Genomic DNA, 21966 nt, shown 5'->3' with positions numbered 1-21966 from the left:
CAACCAAGCCGTATGGACCTGCCTGAGTGTTGTAGGGGTAACGAGAATACAAACAGTTCTGGCAGGCTGATTCTGATATCACCCTCCCAATGAAAGGGGCGACCCGAGTTGGCAGCTCCTGCCCGTGGCATAGGGGTAGCGTGAATTAAAACGTCATGGCAGGCTGACTTTTTTTTATGGGGAGACCGTAGCTACGTAGCTGCCTCTTCACGGCATAGCTGCTTCTTCACGGCGTAGCTGCCTCTTCACAGTGTAGCTGCGGTCACCCGAGGTCTCGCTTTGACTGTCGCAATAATAGACGGAAAAGCCCTCGAAGGTTCCGCAACACGCGAAATCCTTGTGTCCCTGATAAACATGCGTGAGAACATATACAGGCAGCATGCTACCACATGAATGTGGAGAGACAAAGGTGTCTATTTATGTGCATATATCCCGGCCTCGGCGGCCGCTTTTCGATGGAGGCGAAAAGCAAGGTGCCCGTGTGCTGTGCGATGTCAGTGCACGTTAAAGAACCCCAGGTGGTCGAAATTTCCGGAGTCCTCTACTACGGCGTCTCTCATAGCCTGAGTCGCTTTGGGACGTTAAACCCCACAAGCCAAGCCTATTTATGTGCATATCGATGCGGCTGAGGCTCTAAGTTCGGCCATGCGGCGTCGCCACTGAAAGACGGGCATGCTAGGCCCGGGCCAGCAGTAGATGCCTCTGACGGTCAACGGAGATAGCATACGGACTTAGAGAGGTGAGCTGGTTGGTAATCCATCTTACGAAGCATTAACCGTAAGATGGACAATGGACAGTTGACGAAGGACGAATAAACCGGGAAAAAATAAATATATATGCCGTCAGCACCTAATCCCTCAAAGCGCTATAGTAGACGGCGCAAGCTGTTTTTACGCGCCGCCCATCATCACGACATTCTGCAGGTACAACGAGCGCGCTGCAGCTTTTCGACGGGTGTATAAACCGCCCATTCTAAGTGGTTTCGACGTTCCTATGCCAAGTGGATGGCCGAAAACCACTTGGAATGACTCCGACTGGACGACAAAACATCTCTTTCACAGATGTGCATATAGATTTTGAACGCGTGTTGGTCGGCCGAAATTATCTTAAAGAGATCATGGATAGCAGGGAGGTTAACTATCCCTAGGTGCGCACTGGAGGTGCGGTCATCGGACAGCGACGGGAGCGAAAGCGGCAAAGATTAATAATTTTGTGTTTGCAACTTGCCTACAACTGTTGCATTACACGAGTAAGTAAGGTACCAAGTAGGGACTGAATAAAAGGAGTAGAAAGATTGGGGTCTCCGAGGGAACTGCGCCACCAATTAATGTAACGCGATAATGAACAGCACAGCGCACAGTGGCACCATTTCCACGCAGCACATCATGATGAGTTCTCAGCTGCACCAGTATTGTAGGCTTGACATTAAGGAAGGAAGAGAACACACAACGCAGGACTGGAGCCACGCCCAATGCGCGTCGTAAAAATACGCACATCTGGCGAGCGTACGCGAGTTGCGCCCGACAAATATATAGGTACAGTGTCTCCTCACATGCCACGTGTTGTCACTGTCCCAGCAAGCACTCGGTCACAACAGCACTGACCTTCCTTGCTCTACGTGCCACACCCACCGGCCGCCGCCCTCCAGCAAGCCTATCCCAACGTGTGATCTGCTGGCGTGTTTCGAGTGGCTCTTAAGCCGATCGCGCGTTTACTCAAGAGCTCTCACTGGAAACACCTGGGAATGAATCGAAGCAACAGACAATCAGCGCGAAGGGTGTGTATCTGCGACCATTTTAGCGATAACACCACATCGCCTTACGTGCATAGCCGCCCTTTGCGTCTTCATTCATGCACGTCCCATCAACGGACTAACAAACGACTGAAAGTGTAATGTTCCTGCCTTTCGTCGACAGGCTATATCAAAACATGATTATGGGGGCTGCCCTTAGAGGTGGCGCTGTGAGAGGGGACAGTGGAGGAGGACGAGTTTGCTGCAGCAAATTTATCGCTCTAAGTTACAGCGTTTCGGGAGAAGGGACTACACAGCAATATATTTAAGTACACCGCCTGAGGCAGAAGCTTATACGGCTGTCTCATTACGACTTAAAGCAAATAAAGTAATACCACGCCCAAGCCTTTCATGACACCAAGTTGAGCTTCCTCGAGCAGGCACGACGACAATACGGAAGGAATACAATAGTCGCGGCCACGGTGTAAGAGAGATGTCTTGCACCGTGGTCGCGGCGCATTTCCTCAGGCTTATGCGTCAGAGATTCGATATAGTAGCGCCCTTAGATCGCAGTTGCACACAGCGCGAGTGCTTTGACTGGACCGCTTCATTCCTTTCTTGTTTAGTGCGCTAGCATAAGAGCCCGATTTCGCCGAGGTCCTTGCCAGCGGTAGCTAAGTACTTGGCAGGCGGACAGAACCCACATCCGCCCATTTCGCCGATTTTTTTTTTTTTTTTCCGGTGCTCTGCGTCTGGCAGGCAACAAGATGTTCAGGCCAAAATTGAACTAAAGTAAAATGGCAGCGAGTGGGTTTCTAAACCGCAGCGTCACCAACAGATTAGCTTTGTTAGCTATACTGCATGAGACCACATGACATCACCGCAACCCAACACACCGCCTGTTAGTGAGTTATAGCACTAAGACCTCCAGCCACCGCATTCCGCGATGCTTGTATGTCTGGTACTCCCCACGAGCTTGCCTCTGGCAGGTGGTATCTTGGTAGGTGACATGACCCGACATTTCAGGCTGGTCGGCAGTTTGTATGACGTCACGTGACCAAGTGTAATGGCCGAATCGTCAGGAACTGCCAACTTGGGCAACACTTTTGAGACGAGAATGGAACTCACCGGGACACTTGAGGATCCTGTCAGGCCCACTGTCCATGCAAGCACGTTCTTATACGGCTTGGTTAAAGCGCGGCTTTATATCTGTGACGAGGTATTTTACATAATGTGGCAGATTAGGACTGTATTCTAATGGGTATGCGCTACCCGACACCAAAACTAAGATGAATATCTAACTTCTAGCGCCCCTCAATCGCATATGGGCTAGTACCATGCTTATACATCGGCCGTCATTTTCTTTTTCCAGAATAGCAACTTTGTTCGTCAGTCCTTAAATGTTAAGACGGAAATTCGGACAATGCATATCGTCAGCGGAATTGAATTCGCGTATGTTTGCGCTGTCGTGCCTGCTTGCTTCTTTTCCATGTGCTTGTGTTTCCGAAAGAGAGCCAGAACTCATGATGGCCTCAAGAACAATTAGTTACCATTTCATGGTCAGATGTTACCACAATGCATTTTTTTAAATATTAAACCATCGGTAAGCCGTCACGCCAGAAATCTCACTATGAGTTACTTTCCAGTCGAGAGAACTCGGAAACTTGTTTGCAAAAACCGTAAGTGAAGTGAGTGAAATAAAATTTCATCGACCTTCAGAGAGCTGGGGAAGGTTCGCTCTAGTGGCAGTTCCATCAACTGATATAAAGTTAAGCCATATTTTGATTAAGCGAGGCCCTGTGTTTTCGCTACATTTCCGTTGAGCATAATGTCTCACCGACTGGCATGGCCCCATTGTATACTCTGTTGAGGTAAACAAGAATCCGAAAATTTCTCCAAGAGTGCATTTGTTTCATAGCATTACAAATTTCGCGCTTTTTCAAAATCAAGGAATTTTCAGCTGTACCGTGGCGTGGCCCGGAACGTTAGTTTTAGGGGTGTTCAAACGCGAAACATGGACAGAGGCGCGCCATAGGTGGTGGGCTGATCAACCGATAGTTCTTCACCATGCGCTGAACACTCGGTACACGAATGTCTCACATTCCGCGTCCGTGATTTTCGCCGAGATCCAATCGGAATCGAGTGAACCAGCTAGATTCCGCGAAGGAATGCCACAGCCACAGAGCGGCGGCAGCGGCCCCGGCCGAGATAACCACGCCACTCGCGAACTTGGCCCGCAACGAAGTGACGTGAGAACTACGCTTGCCGCCCAGCAGAGAGACGTGCCATATCTCCACCGCCGCTATCACGGAGCAGCAGCGACAGCGCGCGGCGCCATTCAGACCCGGCAGCGACTCCGCGCGACGATGCCCGTTGGCCGTCGCGCAGACACACGCGACAGCAACTCGCGCGAGTCTCGTAATCACGGCAAAGTGCGGTGGCGCGCGCAGCGGAGATATCGCCGCTCTGGCCTCCCACGCCCTGATCGCTACGCCAGTCTAACGGAGTCAAGCTGGCTCGTTCAGTGGCACGGCCTAACCGCGATTATATTGACATTGCGCACTGAGGCAACATAAAGTGGTCATTATGAGAAGGTTCGCGTAATGATGTTCTCTCAGCTGATTAAGAGGATATTCGAGTTGACGGGAAAGCTCCCCAAACTCACAGCCCACTGAGCGCCACAGCCGACTGAAAGGTTCCTCAGTTGATTGTGACAATGTCACAGCTGAATGGAAGGCTCTCCCAACACAGACATGGTTCCTTAGCTTACAAATATAACGAAACACTTTAGCATACCGCTGCCGTGTATACTGCTGCCATTTACGTTGGGTACTGGTTGCTCATTAACGGTGACGATAACGCGATAATGATGAGCAGAACGTTTCACAAACTGACCATGCGAGCAGAACACTTGAAAAGGTAGAGCTCGTCCATAGCTGTAACGATATACTACTATAGGCGGAATGTTAAAGTATAAAACGTCATAATAACGTGTTCTAAGTTATCTACGGCGGAACCTGAAATCAGCGTCCCCAGAAGTGAAAAAACTGGCTTACCAAACTTTCGTCCGCCCCAAGCTAGAATTTGCATCTTCCATCTCGCACCATCTCAGGCCTACCCCACCGCCGAACTAGAAGCCATCCGAAATCGTGCAACCCGCTTCATCACTTCTGAATACTCCAAAGAAATCAGCATCACTGCACTTGAAAGCTCTATCTCCCTGCCCACTCTTAAGTCACGCCGTATTATCTCCCGTCTTTGCCTATACTGCTCAGCTTCTTTTATCACCCTGCTTTCAGACACCCATTGCTACAACTACCGCTCAGAACGTCCAATTGCCTAAGCCACAGCCTCCCCATGCAGGTATCAGGATCCGCACTTCAGCTATGAACAGTTCTTTTTTCCCCCGACGCGATAAGTCTCTGGAATGCCTGCCTAACGACATAGTTTTATGCGTTGATCGCAAAACATTTCCCACAAAACTCGCCACATTTCGTCGGTGTTATGATCAATCTTTGGCTTTCAACTGTGCTTGCTGCCGTGCGTGCGTTTTTCTTTTTACACGAATTACCTTGATGCTCTTTATTTATTGATCTTTCTTGTCTTTTTAATTTGTAGTGTGCGTTCATCGTGCCTGCCTTTATCACGTGTGTATTTACCCCAGCTGTAGCCCCTCCTTATGCAATGCCCTTGGGCCTTTAAGGATGAAATAAATAAAATAGATGGCGAGAAGAATTCGCCCCAGCGAAGAAAAGGGGAAAAAAAAAACTGCTTATGCGAAAGGAAAGTTTCTGGTTCCATTATCGCTCACCTCTAGCTGCTTTGTTCGCTCGCACCCTGCACAGCCCGGAGGTGTCATACGTTATCAAAGCCCACGGATTCACTACTGGCCACATAAAAAGTATTTACTACCACAACCCCCTATCCCCTTCTACTTTCTGTCTTTTCTACTTATTTTCATGGTCCAGGGAGTAAATTGCCACAGCTGTATGCGTCAGTGGTGGTGTACGCCGCAGTGTACCACTCAACTTGCACGGCAGTGTACCGCTAAACTTCCATGACAGTGTATCACTACTAGCTAAAATTAATTACTACGCAATCTTACGAACTACGTGACGCTCGCGACCCACATTTTTTCAGGGCCCAAAGCGGACATGCCTAAGGGGGAGTGGCTTAAATAAGGGGTATAGTTCTCCTTCATCTCAGCTCTACGAAGTGTAAGTCTATTCGGTAGAGGACGAGTAGCAGACATGAAGGCGATGTGCGATGTATACATAGAACAGACACGCGAATCAATGCATTAAAAAGAATACAGAAACAGAAACAAAGTAGACATTGCTTCCTTCCACTTTCAGCCAGCAAAGGTGTACAGTTCTTATAGTGCTCTGCTACAGAAGCAGGCGCGCTGCATGCCGCTCCGGAACCGGAACCTACTTACTTCCTGACAGGGCTTAAACTCATGGGGCTCTCGTGTGGTCCGAGACCACCCATCAGTTTTTAAGAGATGGCTGAGACCCACCGCTTTCGAATATGTATAGAGACTGCTTGATCAAGAGGGAGCACATTTTAATGTGAAAGCATCATTGGCTATGTCCTTTCGGTGAAGTGTCTGCAAACTTTGTCAGCAAGAAATGGTCATCCCATATGGATGAATCTGAAAAAGTTCAATGTTTTGGGGCAGTAACTGATTTATTTATAGGAAGGGAAAGGCGCGGTAACTGTCTCACTCGATTTCTGTGGACACCGCAACCGCGCCGTAAGGGAAGGGAGGAAGATGGGAGTAAAAGTGGAGAGAAAGAGGAGCCGTAGTGGAGGGCTACGGAGTAATTTCGACCACCTGGGGATCTTTAACGTGCGCTGACATCGCACAGCACACGACGCCTCTTCGTTTCGCCTCCATCGAAGCGCAGCCGCCGAGGTCGGGTTCGAACCCGGGTACTCCGGCACAGTAGTCGAGCGTCTTACCACTGCACCACCCCGGCGGGGCATTTTTGGGCAGTACATTATGAGTGCAATATTAAGTAGGGAGGCTGACCAATTGAAATTAGTTAATTCCTCCCTTCCCTTACGGCGCGGCTCAGGTGTCCACAGAACAAGTGTGACAAATACTGCGCCTTTCCTTTCCTGCGAACGAATTATTATTTACATTTGTCCTTTATGTTAAGGGAGCTATAAGATAGTGGTTGCACGAAATATATATATATATATATATATATATATATATATATATATATATATATATATATATATATATATATATATATATATATATATATATTGTAGGACTGCGCTTAAGTCTGCTTTAGAGCGGAAATGACGAAAGTTACTTTACAGGACTGTTTTACCTAACTAAATCGTCACTGTCATCCCTGCTATTATCCTTATTATCGCTGGTACCATCATCAACTAAATTCACCGTCATTGTCATCGCTACTGCCATTATTATCATTATCATTAACTACAGCGTCATTATCATCGCTACAGTATCGTTATCACTATCTGCATCGCCAACCAACGCTACGGTCATCCTCACGCTAGACAGGGAGAATTATATGTTTCTGATTAATCTGTCCATATGCTCATGTACATAGAACGTCGGTTCAATTTAATAATATCATGTTGAAGAGGAAAAAAAAAAGCTCGGCGTGGAGTAGTGGTTTGCGCGCTCAGCTGGGGATCGAATGAATAGTGTGGTTCGATTCACGAACGGAGACCGACGACAGGGATGCGCACGTTCCCTGTCTACCTGTACACCACCCATGAGCCAAAAAAAGGCTTTCCCTTAATGCCAACACTTTGTTTCACTGTGAGCTGCTGTGCGCCTCCCTTTTGCATAAAGCCATGTGCAACGCAGGTCGACCGCCGCTTTCTCTCTCCCCCTTTACTGCCCTCTCCTCTGTGTTTGAATCTCTCGAGACCTCCTCCTACGAAGTCGGACTATCCTCTGATAGCCTGACAGTTAGACGAAGCCTGACTGATCCTCTGTCGGAACGCAGTGCGCTCTTAAGGGGCCCTGACGACAACTCTATCGCAATTTTCATTTTAGCAAAATCTGGTATAGTACCCGCGGCATTTCCTGGTATAGTTATCGCTTCGCCGGCAGCAAAAGAGGCATTTATTGCCGATATTACTCAACATAAAAATACACTGTATGTGCAAAGCCGCCGGCCTATACCAATGCGCAGTAACATAAATTTGATCCGACCAGAATATCTGCCTTTCCTGCCGTAACGTCGCCTCTCGTACGCATGGAGGCTGAACGTCTCGGTTCAGACCAGACACGGCCAGAACAGACAAATAAAGGGACAGTCAGAAAGAAATGACCATTCGGCATATCATATAGTGCAAACGAATCTGCGACCTTGCAATGCCAGCGTTGCCAGCGCGCTCAGCAACCTTATTCCTGTGCAGCCCTCACGGAGAATGAAAACAATCGAAAGAGAAGAAAAATATACCTCCTAGGAATAAATCGTGCACGAATTCCTGCATCACGTCCGCACTAACAACAACGTTCCGATCGGAATCCGAGATGCGCTTACGCACTGAGAGCCGCGCCCACGCGGCCAGGCAACCGAGCAAAAAAGGAAGAGGAAGAGGAGGTGTAGCTGGGGTGTCAGGTGTCGCCGACACGTCATCTATCGAGCGGCCCAGACAGAGGAACTGCAAGCAGGCGCGGAGATCGCCATAACCGATGCGCCGCGAGAGGACATCCTCATCATGAGGCGGCGACAAACCACCGCAGCTTGGGGGAGGAGGAAGAGGCAGTGGAAAAGGAAAGGCACGAATGCGCCAAACACCATCTGATGCGGCACCGTTATGCGCTCACTGAGCGGCCGGGAGATGCACAGGACGCGGAACGTTTCCAATTGCTTGGATGATTCCTGTCATTGTTTTTTGTCTTTAATCTCGCAAACGAAAACAACGGCGATAGCATAGACTTGCAAACACCGTGTGAAACTGGCGAGCTGATGCCTACATCCTGAGAAATATATGTCGACCATCCACTGTGGTATCTATGTCATGGTGCTCCAAGCACTTACATAACGATTCACATTTCTGAACATCTCACATGGATATTTCAGCCCACAGCAATTCCACGAGAAATTCCTCCCACACATACGCACATAAAATAATAAGGCACGCCCGAAATCAGAACTGCGCGCATCCACGAAGAGGGCAAATATGACCGTCTATTCTATTGTTTGTCATCGGATGAGATTTCAAAACGCGGATCCCGTAACGAACATAGCACGACCTTCGAAAACCCCGGCTCTCAGTTCGTGTGGGGCATATGTTTTTTTTTTTTTTTTTTTTTTTTTTTGTAATCCCGCTTTTATCGATCGTGCACTGCATTGCGGCCATATTTGGTGTATGAAGCGGATAACGATACAAGCGTTAAAACGTGGCTTCAATCATCGAGATTCCGAGTCTGAGCTCGCAGCTTGCGTGCACGCTGCCCTTCGACAGGCGCTGTCGAGCGCAGCTGGGTTTGCGCTCCAAGAGAAACACCAGAAGGGCGCGCCGATGTGTTGGCACGGCTAGTGCGCATCACAATGAAGCAGGTGGCGTGAAAATATGTCGGTAGCTAATTGTTCCATTTTTATCTCTGCCCTTCTGATTGCATATGCACTCCAAAGCCGCGCCGAATCGTCGAGAGCTGGCGCTAAAAAAGCATCTATAGCTTGTGTGGAGATGTAGGCTGACACCAGAAAAGTAGAATCTAAAATATTAGTACGAGATAATTAAGGCAACACGCACGAAAGTCTTTAAGGAGACACAGGGTACTCCTTAAAGGAGGTCTGACATTTAATAGTCGCGCCGCGAGTCGGTGTCGACATTTTCCAGCTCGCCAAAGACCCTCGTCAATTAACATATTTTTCAAATTCTGTGGCCGCTGTAACAATGGGTCAAATGCGGAGAGCCGACAGCGCTGTTACTAAAAATCTAACTGTTCTTGCATATTAACTCCAACTCTAAAATGTCGTACACGCATGAAAAGCCTTCCAAGGCGGTTGAATTGCGTTGGGGTTTTCCCAAGGTAGCGGGTTCGATCATGGACGCGGCGGGCACACTACGTGAGAGCCAAAACAAAAAGCGCCCATGCACTGTGCGCGAGATCTCATAGCGTACGTTAAAGAATCCCAGGTAGTTTAAATTAATTCGGTCACCTCGTACTCGTCAAGCCTAAAGCAAACGGTAGCTGCGTTCCATCCAGTAACGTCCCGGTTTTTGTATTTGTTCTTTTTTTCCCCACCTGACTAGGCGCATCATGAACACAGGGCTCGTTACTAAGCTATAGAGTTCCTAGCCACAGCCACTGTTCACGAGCTTCGGCTGCCGCCAAATTCAGCAACAGCGATAAGGTGCCTCCGTACACGAATCCAGCACCTGGCGTACCTGATGGCTTCACCATCCAATCAACTACACACACGGGCGGTCGCCGCACGGCTCCGCGGCCTTCGGGGCCGACGTCGCAGAGCCACACTGAACGCCGAAGGTCCGGAACCCGCGTCGGAGAGAAAGCGCTCGGCCAACACCTGCGGTGTGTATGCGCTTCTTTTCGCGCTGGCCGAAACGGAAATTGCACGCGATGCGTTGCGGTGCTGTCATTCGCTGACCAGGCCAGGCTCTTTTAGCAGACACAAGCTCTTTGACCGGGCCACAGCTGGGAACGAGCGGTCACGGCATTGTAGAAAAAGAAAAAGACTGCAGCGTGCTTGCTTGTTTGTTTGTTTTTGTTTCAACCAGCACAGTCGTCAAACGTATACGTGTCATAACGTACGCCTCGTACTGCGAAACATCATGCGCTGCTTCAGGCAATCGCATGACGGGCAGAGTAAAAAAAAATACGACGGGCACGATTATTAATGGAAACGGTTAGCTCAGTGAGACCAAAGAGCGCTGGAGACTGACACTGTCAGTGCGGAGACCTACACCTGACAAAAAAGAAAAAAGCTTATAGCAAGCGTCGGGTATTTTACACAACTGCGAGTGACCATCACTAAAAATCAAATGCGAGTGCATGCGCACGGCCAGAATAATAATAATAATAATAATAATAATAATAATAATAATAATAATAATAATAATAATAATAATAATAATAATAATAATAATAATAATAATAATAATAATAATAATAATAATAATAATAATAATAATAATAATAATTTTCTTGAATATTCGAGTGTTGCCGTCAACGGCGCTGATGAATCGGGACCAAGGAAGAATTTGCAGTAAAGTGTGATCAACTGGTTGTACACTTCTGGAAAACTTACGCTCTCTCTCTCTCTCTCTCTCTCTCTCTCTCTCAATCCCCAGAGCTTCCAGCCGATACATGGCAGCACTTTCCAAGCCTGCCGAAGCGAAAGTGCGAAAGCAACTTCTACTGATGTTACTGAGGTTATTTGAAAATTAGCCGCCCTGTCGCAGTAAACGTAAACGCATCTACTTCAGTGTCTTCACCAGACCTTAGTTTGCGAGGCTCCTGAGTAGGGCTCCCTTAGGCCTGCGTGCCGGGGGGTCCAAAAGGAGTCTCATTTCGGTGGAAATAAAACGTTTTGATGATGATGATGATGATTCCACCTCGTGCACTGTCGATGCCCAATGACATCGGGCACCCACCAGCGCGGGCTTTCCTCTGGCCTGATGCTCGATTTTCGCGGGGACTAATGCGCGGGAACAAGGACTTCGTCCTAACTTTACTCCTATAAAAACAATCCTCCAACATCTGGGAAGTGAAAAAGCAAGTGCAGTAATGAGTCTCTCCCGAAAGAGACGGCACGCACACACTATAGTTTGAAATTACGACACGAAACAGGAAAACCAAGAAGCGGAATTAAGCGCTGCGGACAGACAGCATATTAGGCCAAATAACACGTGGTGGTCCTTGTCAATTCCGACATCCCTGGTTAGAGCCAATTAAACGGTTGAATTAAGCCTCGCAGCCTCGAAAAACTAGAAACCGCCTCTGAAAGGTGGTCAGTTGGCATGGCTGCAGTGCACTGATTGGTCGTCGGGTTGTGTGACGTCACAAGACCGCATAAAATGGCCGAATTAGAAAATTCTGCTAACTCGGGCAGCTCCTTTCGCATGTAACACCGAGACTATTGTATCGTGAGTCAGACACGTTCCGTGACCCTGTTGGTGCACCGACGCAGTGCTGCAGCCCCAATAAATAATTCAGAAATGAGCACTAAATTGTCTCCATCATCTATCTTCATACAGGCGATAACAAGCATGTAGCACATACTGTTGGGAAGCAGCGACCAAGCGTACATCTCACATTAATCTCGATGATCGTTTGTGAATTTCTTTTTTTTTTCTGCGAGATGTCTGGCGAGTACATGAGTACAGAACAGAGCGTCTATGAGTCATTGTACGAAATAATAAAAAGTAAATCGCGAGCTCCTCGCGCAAATTTGTTTCAGCGCCAGCGTGCATCTTCTACCTTCACAGCAACAGTGAACTGTGCCGTTGTAGTGTCAGCACGATATTTTCGCGATGTATTAATGAAAGGACATATCTCGTAATTATTAATCAGTGTGAATACGTTCAAAATGAATTCAATGTGCAGAGAAGGAAGGTTAGCGTGCGCATGCCTGTAAACTCCTCACTCTCAACAAACGCTGATAAGATTACGCGGAACAGTGGATGGCTTTATCAAAGCTATACCATAATATATGTTATAGTGGTAGGAACTTGCATATTTCTGGCTGGCCGCAGTACATGTAAAGCAACGCCCGCGCAGTCGTCAAGCTACTACATATGCGCGCACGTTTAGTTATGAATCATGTATGCAATGCTGAGCAGTCAACGTTCTTAAAGGCCTGAATACATATTCTTTAGGCCAAAATACCGAGCTTTGGAAGAAGCTTTCAGACTTCACGAAGAAGACGAGTTGATGGCTGAGATGTTTGAATCAAACAATCTTTCCGCACGAACGCATGTCACGCGCATTCATAACTTGTCATTATGCCATCCACCAGCTGGCTATATACAAGAGAGCCGGAACATGGCCCTGCAGGCCGCAGATAGCGGAGAGGTCACATACCAAATATGGCGGCACCTATGGCATCGAGCGTTGCCTACAGCTATCCATACTTCAGTTGCAACGAAACCCCTGCTCTATGCATCAGTTCCAAACAGTTCCGCTATCGATGCTAGCCATGCATGTGCTAGATTCAAGTGCAACATTCAAGTGCAAGGACATTTACAACAAGTGTTAGCTGCTCCAGCACACAGCTAGCGGTTCGCTTGCGACGCTTTCAGACCTGTGCGCTGAAAATATCGCGAAACAAGTGAACAATGCGTGTTCGGGGCTCTAGACGCTTACGTGTGTAGAGAAATCAAGATAAGAAAGCGAAGATGCAAAGCTGGTCCTTATGTCATTGTTTAGCGCGATATCGTCTGTAGGAACACGAAGAATACTCACAATGCGCTCGGAGTCTAACTCAATATGGCCGCCGGCCCGGGAACTGTACTGGTGGGCAGAGCTTCTAAGCTACCCGAGGAAAACTGAACGCCGGACAGCTTCCAGCAAGTAGCCCGGGACTGCCCAGGAATGAAGATCGAATGTACCGAGTGTGTTCCCACTTTTAATACATCGGCCGCTTCTTGGTCGTTTAATGGATGCAACGAGGGGCATGTTAACTTCGTGTGCTCGGCAGATTTAATTATGTGTGCCGCGTGATTTGCTTTCTTGAAGCAGCTACATTCATAACGAGAGTGTAGACTGAAACAGGAGATCGAAACTGCCCGCCATACAGTATATACGAAAAGATGATGGATCAGCTCGTTGCCTACAATTCACTGCAATGCATAGCCACATATGGCAACTATGGTGGGTTGGCAGCTATGGTGGGTAAGGTGGTTTCCGAGTTCATCGTGAAGGTCTCCGGGGAAGTTGTGGGAACTTTAATGGGAAAGGCGAGAGGAGAGGGAGGGAAATGGTTTGGTTTGTAGATTTTACCGTCCAAAAGGGACTCGGGCTATGAGAGACGCCGTAGTGGAGGGCTCCGAAAATTTCGACCACCTGGGGTTCTTTAACGTTCACTGACATCGCACAGCACACGGGCGCCTTGCTTTTCGCCTCCATCAAAATCCGGCCGCACCGTTTGGCACAGTATAGTCGAGCGTCCTAACCACTGCATCATCGCGGCGGGGCGAATAATATTTCCGACCAATGCATTACTGACCCAGTAGTGGAACTCTAGTTTTGGCCGTTGGTGCCTGATGAAATTCGCAAAGATTCCACGCGACAGATGAGAACAAAGAAGGCACACAAAAACAGAAGCATCCCCGCTCGAGACTGGCATGTTGATACGGCGGTCAGATTGACACAAACAATGACGGGCTCGGTGCGGAAGCTTCGGAAACTGGACTTTTCTGAAGTATCAGCACCGAACTTTCCATTGTTTGTGCCAATCTTCCGTCTCTACATGCCAGTCTCCGAGTGGAGCTGTTCCTGTCTTTTGTGTGCATTCTTTGTCCTCGTCTGTCGCGTCGTACTCTTTGTGAATTTCATCATGCACCAATAGCCCAAACAAGAGTTCTACTTGAACATATTTCTTCTGCATTGGAATGGCTTTTTACTTTTTTCGAAGCTACCGGACCGATCTTGCCACTGTTGTGTCAAACTAAGTGTCAAAGAGGCATATGCTGGTCACCTTCCCTATTCCCACCTCTTCTTTCCACAATAAAGTTGTGCATGACTTCATACGGCGCTGATCCTGTCGTTTGTGTGGCTTCCTTGTCCTCATCTGTCGCGCGCCACAGTTATTGTGAATTTCAGCATTACTGATACGTGATACTTTCAGCCACGTGACATTTTCATACAACTTGACTGTCACGTAACTTAGCCAAGCGACATTTTCATGCAACTTGACTGTCACGTGACGCGGTCGTGCAATGTGAATGTCGCATGAATGAGAACTGAATTAACCAATTGAATTTATTCCATTGCATATTGCTATTTCTCGTACGCTGCAGTTGCCTGCCCATGACATCTGCATTAACTAATTACATAAAATTATTTATTAACTGCATTGATTAATTCACTCATGAGTTTTGTTTGCAACCTCACCACAGTATATCTACGCACCAAGTAATCTTTTTACACAATATTACGCACTATTTTCACCAACGCATTCTGACAAGACGCCGCTTCGAAGGGAACATTCAATGCATTATATCGATTTAATTAACTAATTACAATCGGTAAACCTCCGGATCCCATATTACACACTCATGGACTACCCAACAACATTAAACTTTTTCACATTCATCCATATAGAGCGACGTTTTCGCGCCGACAAGTTTTGCGGACACTGCCGACAGGACAGGCATATGTAATGCTTTCTCATTCAAAAGCGCTCAGCTATAGCAGGCGGAGAGGAGGTGGTGGTTTCCGGTGTATACAGAGGACTGTAAGCTTGCGGAACAATACCTCAAATAGCACAGCAGCTCTCCTTTTCCAACAATACCATTTTCTCATCGCACTTCTGGCTTTCCTATAGGTTGATTTTCAAAGGCCAGGTAGGTAGTGATAAGAAAACTGACCTACTTCGGCTAAAACCGAATTTCTAAAAATGAATTCGACGTAATTTTATCGGCGATTTTGTATTTTTTTTTTTTTGTTCAAACGTAATAGTCCAATCCCGACATTATTATAGCGCTGGCGCGATGTGCTGCGGAACAAATCATAGCACGCAACTGCTGCGTTAAGGGCAACGAGCTCATTGCATGTGTGGTCATCTTTGTTTTTCCTATGCAGTTTCGCTTCAGCGCAAGCATTTACCGCGAAACCTAGTACCAGGCCCAAATTTTCGCTTCATTTGCTGGACAGGGGACCGTTCGAGCGTCCCTAGAAGAGCCCACTTGTATGTTGTGGCATGATGTATGTTGTGCGTGGCATGTGTCATATATGCTGTTGCATTAACTCGATACCAGAATGTCACGGTGCAACCTAGAGGGCGAGAGAGAGAGAGAGAGAGAGAGAGCAAGGCGATTCGCTTCCACCCAAGTAACGTTAGTACTACATAGTTGCTTAGCTTATGTCGAGTATAACAGCACTGCATTAATTGCAAGTCTTAATTACACATGGCGAATTAATTAACTGCTAATGAAGTTCGCATTTTATGCGACAGCACCGAGCAATAAGATAGCATATGTCGAGTATAATCGCACTGGGCTAATTTTAGGTCCTAACTAATTAATGTTAGTTAGATGCAATACACAAGGGGACTAACTGTTTATAATTAATTAAGACGGTAACTAATTAGTGTGGTAATTAATCAAAACGTGCAGCTAGTACAGTGCTGTTCTACTCGGCATAAGCTGTCCAACGATATACGACTTGTAGCTTATCGCATGTATTTTATTATATGAGTGGAGCGAAAAACGCCCCAGTACTCGGATATCATCGATATCTTTAAAAATCGAGGTGGTTCAAATCGATTCGGAGACGTCCGATATGGCTCACCTGATAGCCCAAAGCATTGCATCAAAACCTAAAATCATTTAAGCATTTGAACCACACTGGCAACGCCGGCGACTTGCCCGCCCCAAGATAGCCGCCGCAGGCTTCACCCCAACCCATTAACTTCCACTCCAGCAGATTTTATATATATATATATATATATATATATATATATATATATATATATATATATATATATATATATATCCTTCTTGCTTCCCCCCTGCCTTTCACTTTCACTTGCCGGCATTCATTTGCCGGTAAACCAGTTCCCATGCGGGCGTGAAATAGACGGAACGCAATATACCGATCGGGTCCAGCGTGTGAAACATATATACAACGTGCAGGCGAGTTAACTATAGACCGCTTTATTCTCGCCCGCTGGCTGCTACACTTTCTTTCATCGATTCGGTGTCTTCAGTTTGAGGTTTTGCTTTGCGGACCATGAAACACAAAAGTTTAGAATGAACAAGTATACCAATGCCAAAATACAAAAGGCAAGGAGAAAACGATAAAATTTCGGCGCTTTAATTGCGGATTGTGTTACGACAAGGTACAATTTTGCGAGCACTATATACGTGGTTGCATCGCGGCCACAATCGAAAAAACCAACCAGCGATTATGGCTTCATTATCATTCAATTAAAAACAGAGAAAGCTACAGTAGAGCCAAGGTCTTACCAGGAAGAAAGATGTCCTTCCAAAAAAATGGTGCGAAACGCGAATTTATCGACGCTGTGACTGGCTTGCTAATCCTCAAATTCTGCACCCAAATCCTACTTTTTTACGCCTCCCGGCTGCATTGTCGTAGGTCAACGAGATGGAAAAGCCGAGGTTTCTTTTTGCCCCAAAACTACTATAGCGCCGATATAGAAAACTGAGATAACGCCCGAATGTGCCGAAGTTCAGTTCAGTCGTTCAGTCGTGTTCGACTCTTCGTGACCCTATTGACATGTCACGCCACGCTTTCCGGTATCTCACTATCTTCCTAACATCACAAAACTTCATCTGCAGCGCCTCGAGGATGCCATCTAACCATCGCGTTCGTTGCCTACCCCTTCTCCGGCGACCCTCAACCTTTCCCAACATCAAATCTTTCTCCAGCGACTCCTCTCTTCTCATCAGATGACCAAAGTAGCTGAGCTTTAACTTTAGAATTTGACCCTCCAATGAGCAGTCAGGGTTTATGGTCGACAATATTGACTGATTTGATCTTCTGGCAGTCCAAGGAACTCTCAAGAGTCTTCGCCAGCACCACAATTCAAACGCGTCAATTCTTTGGCGGTCAGCCTTTTTCACAGTCCATGTGCCGAAGAACCACTGGCAACTAGAAATCTGTCAATCCGGAGCGCTACCGATCCTTCCTAAATTATTTCACGGCGCCACCGCAGCGTACGCGGCATCGATTTCATGAATATCGCCGGTTTTCCCTTGTCCCAGAGCGTTCACGTCGAAAGGAATTAAGAAGGCATCGTTTTCTTCCGGTCCGGCGCCCGTCTATCTTGGGACTCCCGCGACAATCTCGAGCGGGAGTCGCGTGCGATACACTCTACAGCGTGAACCTCAAGCATGCGCTGCCTGTATACATATACGTCCCTATGAGATGGACCGCACCACTGCGACGATTAGATTATGTTCCCGTCAGGTTACACCAGCATAGATAGCAGCGCCAGGGCCGATTACGCATGAGCCGAGCAGCCTGCAACTCAGAGGCACAGAAACCGTATACGGCCTCATGAGAACAGAAGGCAGAATTTGGCAGTGTTCTTCTTAAATGTACACGGCTGTGCGAATATTCGAAATTTAGAATACTGAATCGAACATTCTCACAGATTCGTTAAACAAATCAAATAGTGGAAACTGAAAATTATTCGAAAGTGTTCATTCGCAAAATGTCAAATAATTTTCGAATACTCTTCGAATAACTGGCGCGAAAGAACGCCTCGGTTCTCGAAAGCGGAGTCAGCTCCGAGCACGTACAGCTAGCTGTCCCAATCAACATACGCGAGTAGCAGATATTACCGTATTAGAGAACCTACATACTTCAGCGTGGCGGTGACGTGGTCCATTCGTATATAGAAACGTTTACATTGCAGGTCTTAAAGATCCGGGACATAACCACAATCGCGGAGGCCACTTCCCATAGTCGTGTCAAGGCTAACCAGTAATAGCTAATCAGCAATCATAGCATTTCTCGTAACCTATAAATTTGCGACTGTAATCATGCATTCATACATACGGTGTACCTCATATATATATATATATATATATATATATATATATATATATATATATATATATATATATATATATATATATATATATATATATATATATATATATATATATATATATATATATATATACATACATATACATACAAACCCATCGCTCGACTGCTGAAACCGAAACCGGTGTCAAAAGAAATTAGATTAAAAATTATTTAGCAGTCTTAGGCGAATGTGACTTGGTATCTGTGTACAGTAGTGGAATCGTTACAAATGATAAAACACGAACCCAAAAATTAGTTGTCTACAGTCCTTTAAAGCCGGCGTAAGGCTTGTTGGACTTGGCCCAAAATTAAAACCATTTCATGAACAATAAAGGTGCATGCTTAAAGATATCGTTACGTGGTGATAAGCGAAGAGGACAGCACAACATGGTGATAGGGTGAAGGATGATTTAATGATTGGCCTAGCGCGAGGGCTCATCTCGCACCACTGCCTACCTTCTTCTTCGTAACAATTCCCGGGGCCACCGAGCGATCGTCCCGATCGGTTCGCTTGAAGTTGATGGTGACGTGATGGCGAGGATGTTCAAGGAAAGACAGGATGTTCAAGGAATGACTTGCCTGCCACCACGATGTCTGATGCGTGGGTGATCCGCCTCCCCTGGAGCAGTTCAACCATCTGTCACCAGAGTCCATGGGACCGACGGCTCGAGGTCACGTAGGGCGGCTTGGGCGGGGGTTGCGTGTTCGTGTCCATCGGTTCTTTCGGGGCCTTCGTCTCGGTTCTGATTGGTCTGTCTGTTCTCCTTGTCTTCAGGTCCGGGCTGGGGGCTGGGCGGTGGTAGTTGGTCGGGTCTGGGTTGGAAGGGCTGGGGCGAAGCTGCTCGACGATGTCCCTGGGCCCTCTGGTCGATGGTCCCGGCTTAAGATGGCATCGATGCTCCAAGGCGAGGATGAGGATGACGTACCCCACACCTCCAACCAAAAATGTTACGAGGTGACAAGCGAAGAAGACAGCACAACATGGCGATAGCGTGAAGGATGATTTAATGGTTGGCCTAGCGCGAGGGCTCCTCTCGCGCCACTGCCTGTCTTCTTCTTCGTAACAATATAATCAAAACAACATTATATGAGGTTCAGTGACAAGCAGTACAAAACAAAAAGAGAAAATTACAAATGAGTATAAGAGAAAGATTCAGTTCAGTCGATCGGGGTAGCTATATTAGATAATTGCAAAATTGAGCAATTTAAGCTGTTAATGAATTGTTTAAGCTTGGACTTCAAATCGACTTGGAGATAGCAGTCTGAACGGAGATTGAAAACAGTCGGGATACTATCGCCCTGGTTTATATTGGATGCGTAGAGTGATGCGATACACGATATCGTGAAGATTTTCTTAATGTAAGACATTGGATACTGACATGCTTCAAGTCACTACTCCAAAGTAGCCAGAGATGACGGTCTGCACAAAAAGACTAAAAGAAGGCATGCAAAGGAGGTCAAACAAGGAAATATAATCTGGAGATATGAGTAAGCATGGTCACGTATATGAGCGTAAGCAACGCTCTATGAAATCCCCTTTAACATAGCATCAACGTGTTTTTGAAAATGCATGTAACAGTTTCCTAAGAGGTTTATAATGTAACGCATACAATGCTGTAAGCGAGTGCGAAAGCGACCATCGTACGAAGAGAAAAAGGAGCGAACAAGTCATATAGCCATGATGCAATAGGTAGTTTACTAAAAACATAGTTCGCCATGTCAAGTTGCTATAGCAACAGTAACAAAAAATTGGTAATCAGGAAATCAACCGTTTCACTCTAAGCGAACAGGCCAATCACGCCATGAGGGCAGGGGTGAAAGAGGCAATCAAAGTAGATAGATAAAAAGAGGTTATATTAGGAAGCCACGGATTAAGTACAACCACCTGAACTTTCTTAACGCTGGCATCGCTACACCACACATCACTACGGGGGCTTTTATTTGTTTATTTATGTATTGCGCCTCTGTAGCAATTCATGCAGCGTATTTCAATTAGCAAGCCAATGGTAGGGATAGGATTTTTCCGGCAATGTGTGATTATTATAATCTCCTGTTTTAATGGGAGATTTGGGCTCGCATCCTGGGTTTCAGTCACGATCGAAAGCAACTCGCTCCTCAACGGATCGTCTGGTTTGCCTTATGCAGATAAAGGCAACCTTTTGTTATTACAGTCGTAGATTCGGTCTTTCTTACACAGCGGCGGATTTTGCGTTCCGTCGCAAATTCAGACCGATGCTCCCCTTCATCGAGTGGAAGTCGACGAACAAAAACTTCGAAAAGCGGCGCGCACATGTCACGGCAACCTGTGTCGCCGAGGTGACGGGTACGAGATGAGACGCCAGAAATAATAAAATCACAACAAAGGACAAAACGGAGTGTTTGCGCGAAATCGCACTGTTGGCTGAATGTGGCATAAATAGTCAGCAATGATCGGTATGCACAGCCATGACGCAGCATCAGAGCGTGCAGCCAGCACGAACCCACCAAGGCCATCCGAGAAATGAAGCAGACACCGAGCCTTTCAGCGGAAACCTCAGAGAGGTCCGTGAAAGGGGACGCCAAGTTACAGTATCCCCCGCTGAACATCAGGCGAAACGATAAAGGTACACTGTCGTCCGGCCAAAGCGCGCCGAATTGTGCGAGTACAGCCAGGCGCACAATTAAACAACGTTAGCATCTCCCCGCCGAGTTGAAAAGCTCACCAACACATGTAAGTACTTATTTGCAAGCTGGTGTCATGAAAGGGAACAAGCAATTTTTCCAACAGCTGTGTGGCGCACCGCGCGAATAGTTTTGTGAGCAACTCCTTTCTTCCGGCTATATTTTACCAATCTTCCAATTTATGGCAAAAAAACTGCGCGTACCTGAATAGAGGTGCAAGATAAAACCTGTGCAATTTTTTCAGAACGTCATGTCTGAAAGGCAAGGAAAAAATCGCGTCCTGACATTCCAAAGATATTCGACTAGCGGCTCGCTTCTGACTGAGCAAACGAGGGATGATCATGTCAAACGTCGAATTACACTGTAGTAATCAGCGAAAGCAACAGTACGGTCCCTGGAAAAATTTATAGCAACAGTCTCCCTCGTAACGTCAATCCGGCCGTAGCGCAGCAACGGAGTGTTCGAATTTCGCGGAACTGGGCAGTGGATCACGCGAGATCTGGTCGAGCTCTCTTTCCATCGCGCGGCGCGTGTTTCATTTATTGCATGCCGCGAAGCACGTGACCCGAGATACCTGCATCGCGTTTTGGGGTACTCACTACTGATGTCGTCCGCTCTGTCTTGCACCAAAGCCGTCGTTGTGTCGCGAAGTCGCTTATCCAAGATCTCTGCTGTCATTCACCACGGATCACTGTGAGCAGCTTTAGTCCATACACGCGCCACAACTTCCCACAACCACTCCGAGCGCAGAGCGACGCGTGTAATGGTTTCGCGATCAACGCCCCATCTTGCTTGTGCGCCGCGAAGGAAAAGGGACGCGATT

General features: G+C 47.0%; 1 protein-coding gene across 1 annotated transcript in view; it reads right to left on the bottom strand.

Annotated features, from left to right (window-relative positions):
- HisT (Histamine transporter) overlaps nt 1–21966 on the bottom strand; it is a 70381-nt gene extending 48415 nt beyond the window's left edge. Inside the window, exon 1 of the mRNA XM_084594472.1 lies at nt 21743–21966. Within this exon, the coding sequence (XP_084450598.1) occupies nt 21743–21821 (79 nt within the window). The 5' untranslated portion in view covers nt 21822–21966. The remainder of the gene's footprint in view (nt 1–21742) is intronic.

The sequence above is a fragment of the Amblyomma maculatum genome, chromosome 2 (genome assembly GCF_055883805.1).
Source record: "Amblyomma maculatum isolate TAMU_Amacu chromosome 2, ASM5588380v1, whole genome shotgun sequence".
NCBI classification, from domain to species: Eukaryota; Metazoa; Arthropoda; class Arachnida; order Ixodida; family Ixodidae; genus Amblyomma; species Amblyomma maculatum.
The sequence above is the reverse complement of the archived record's forward strand: the minus strand, read 5'-3'. Positions and strand labels throughout refer to the sequence as shown.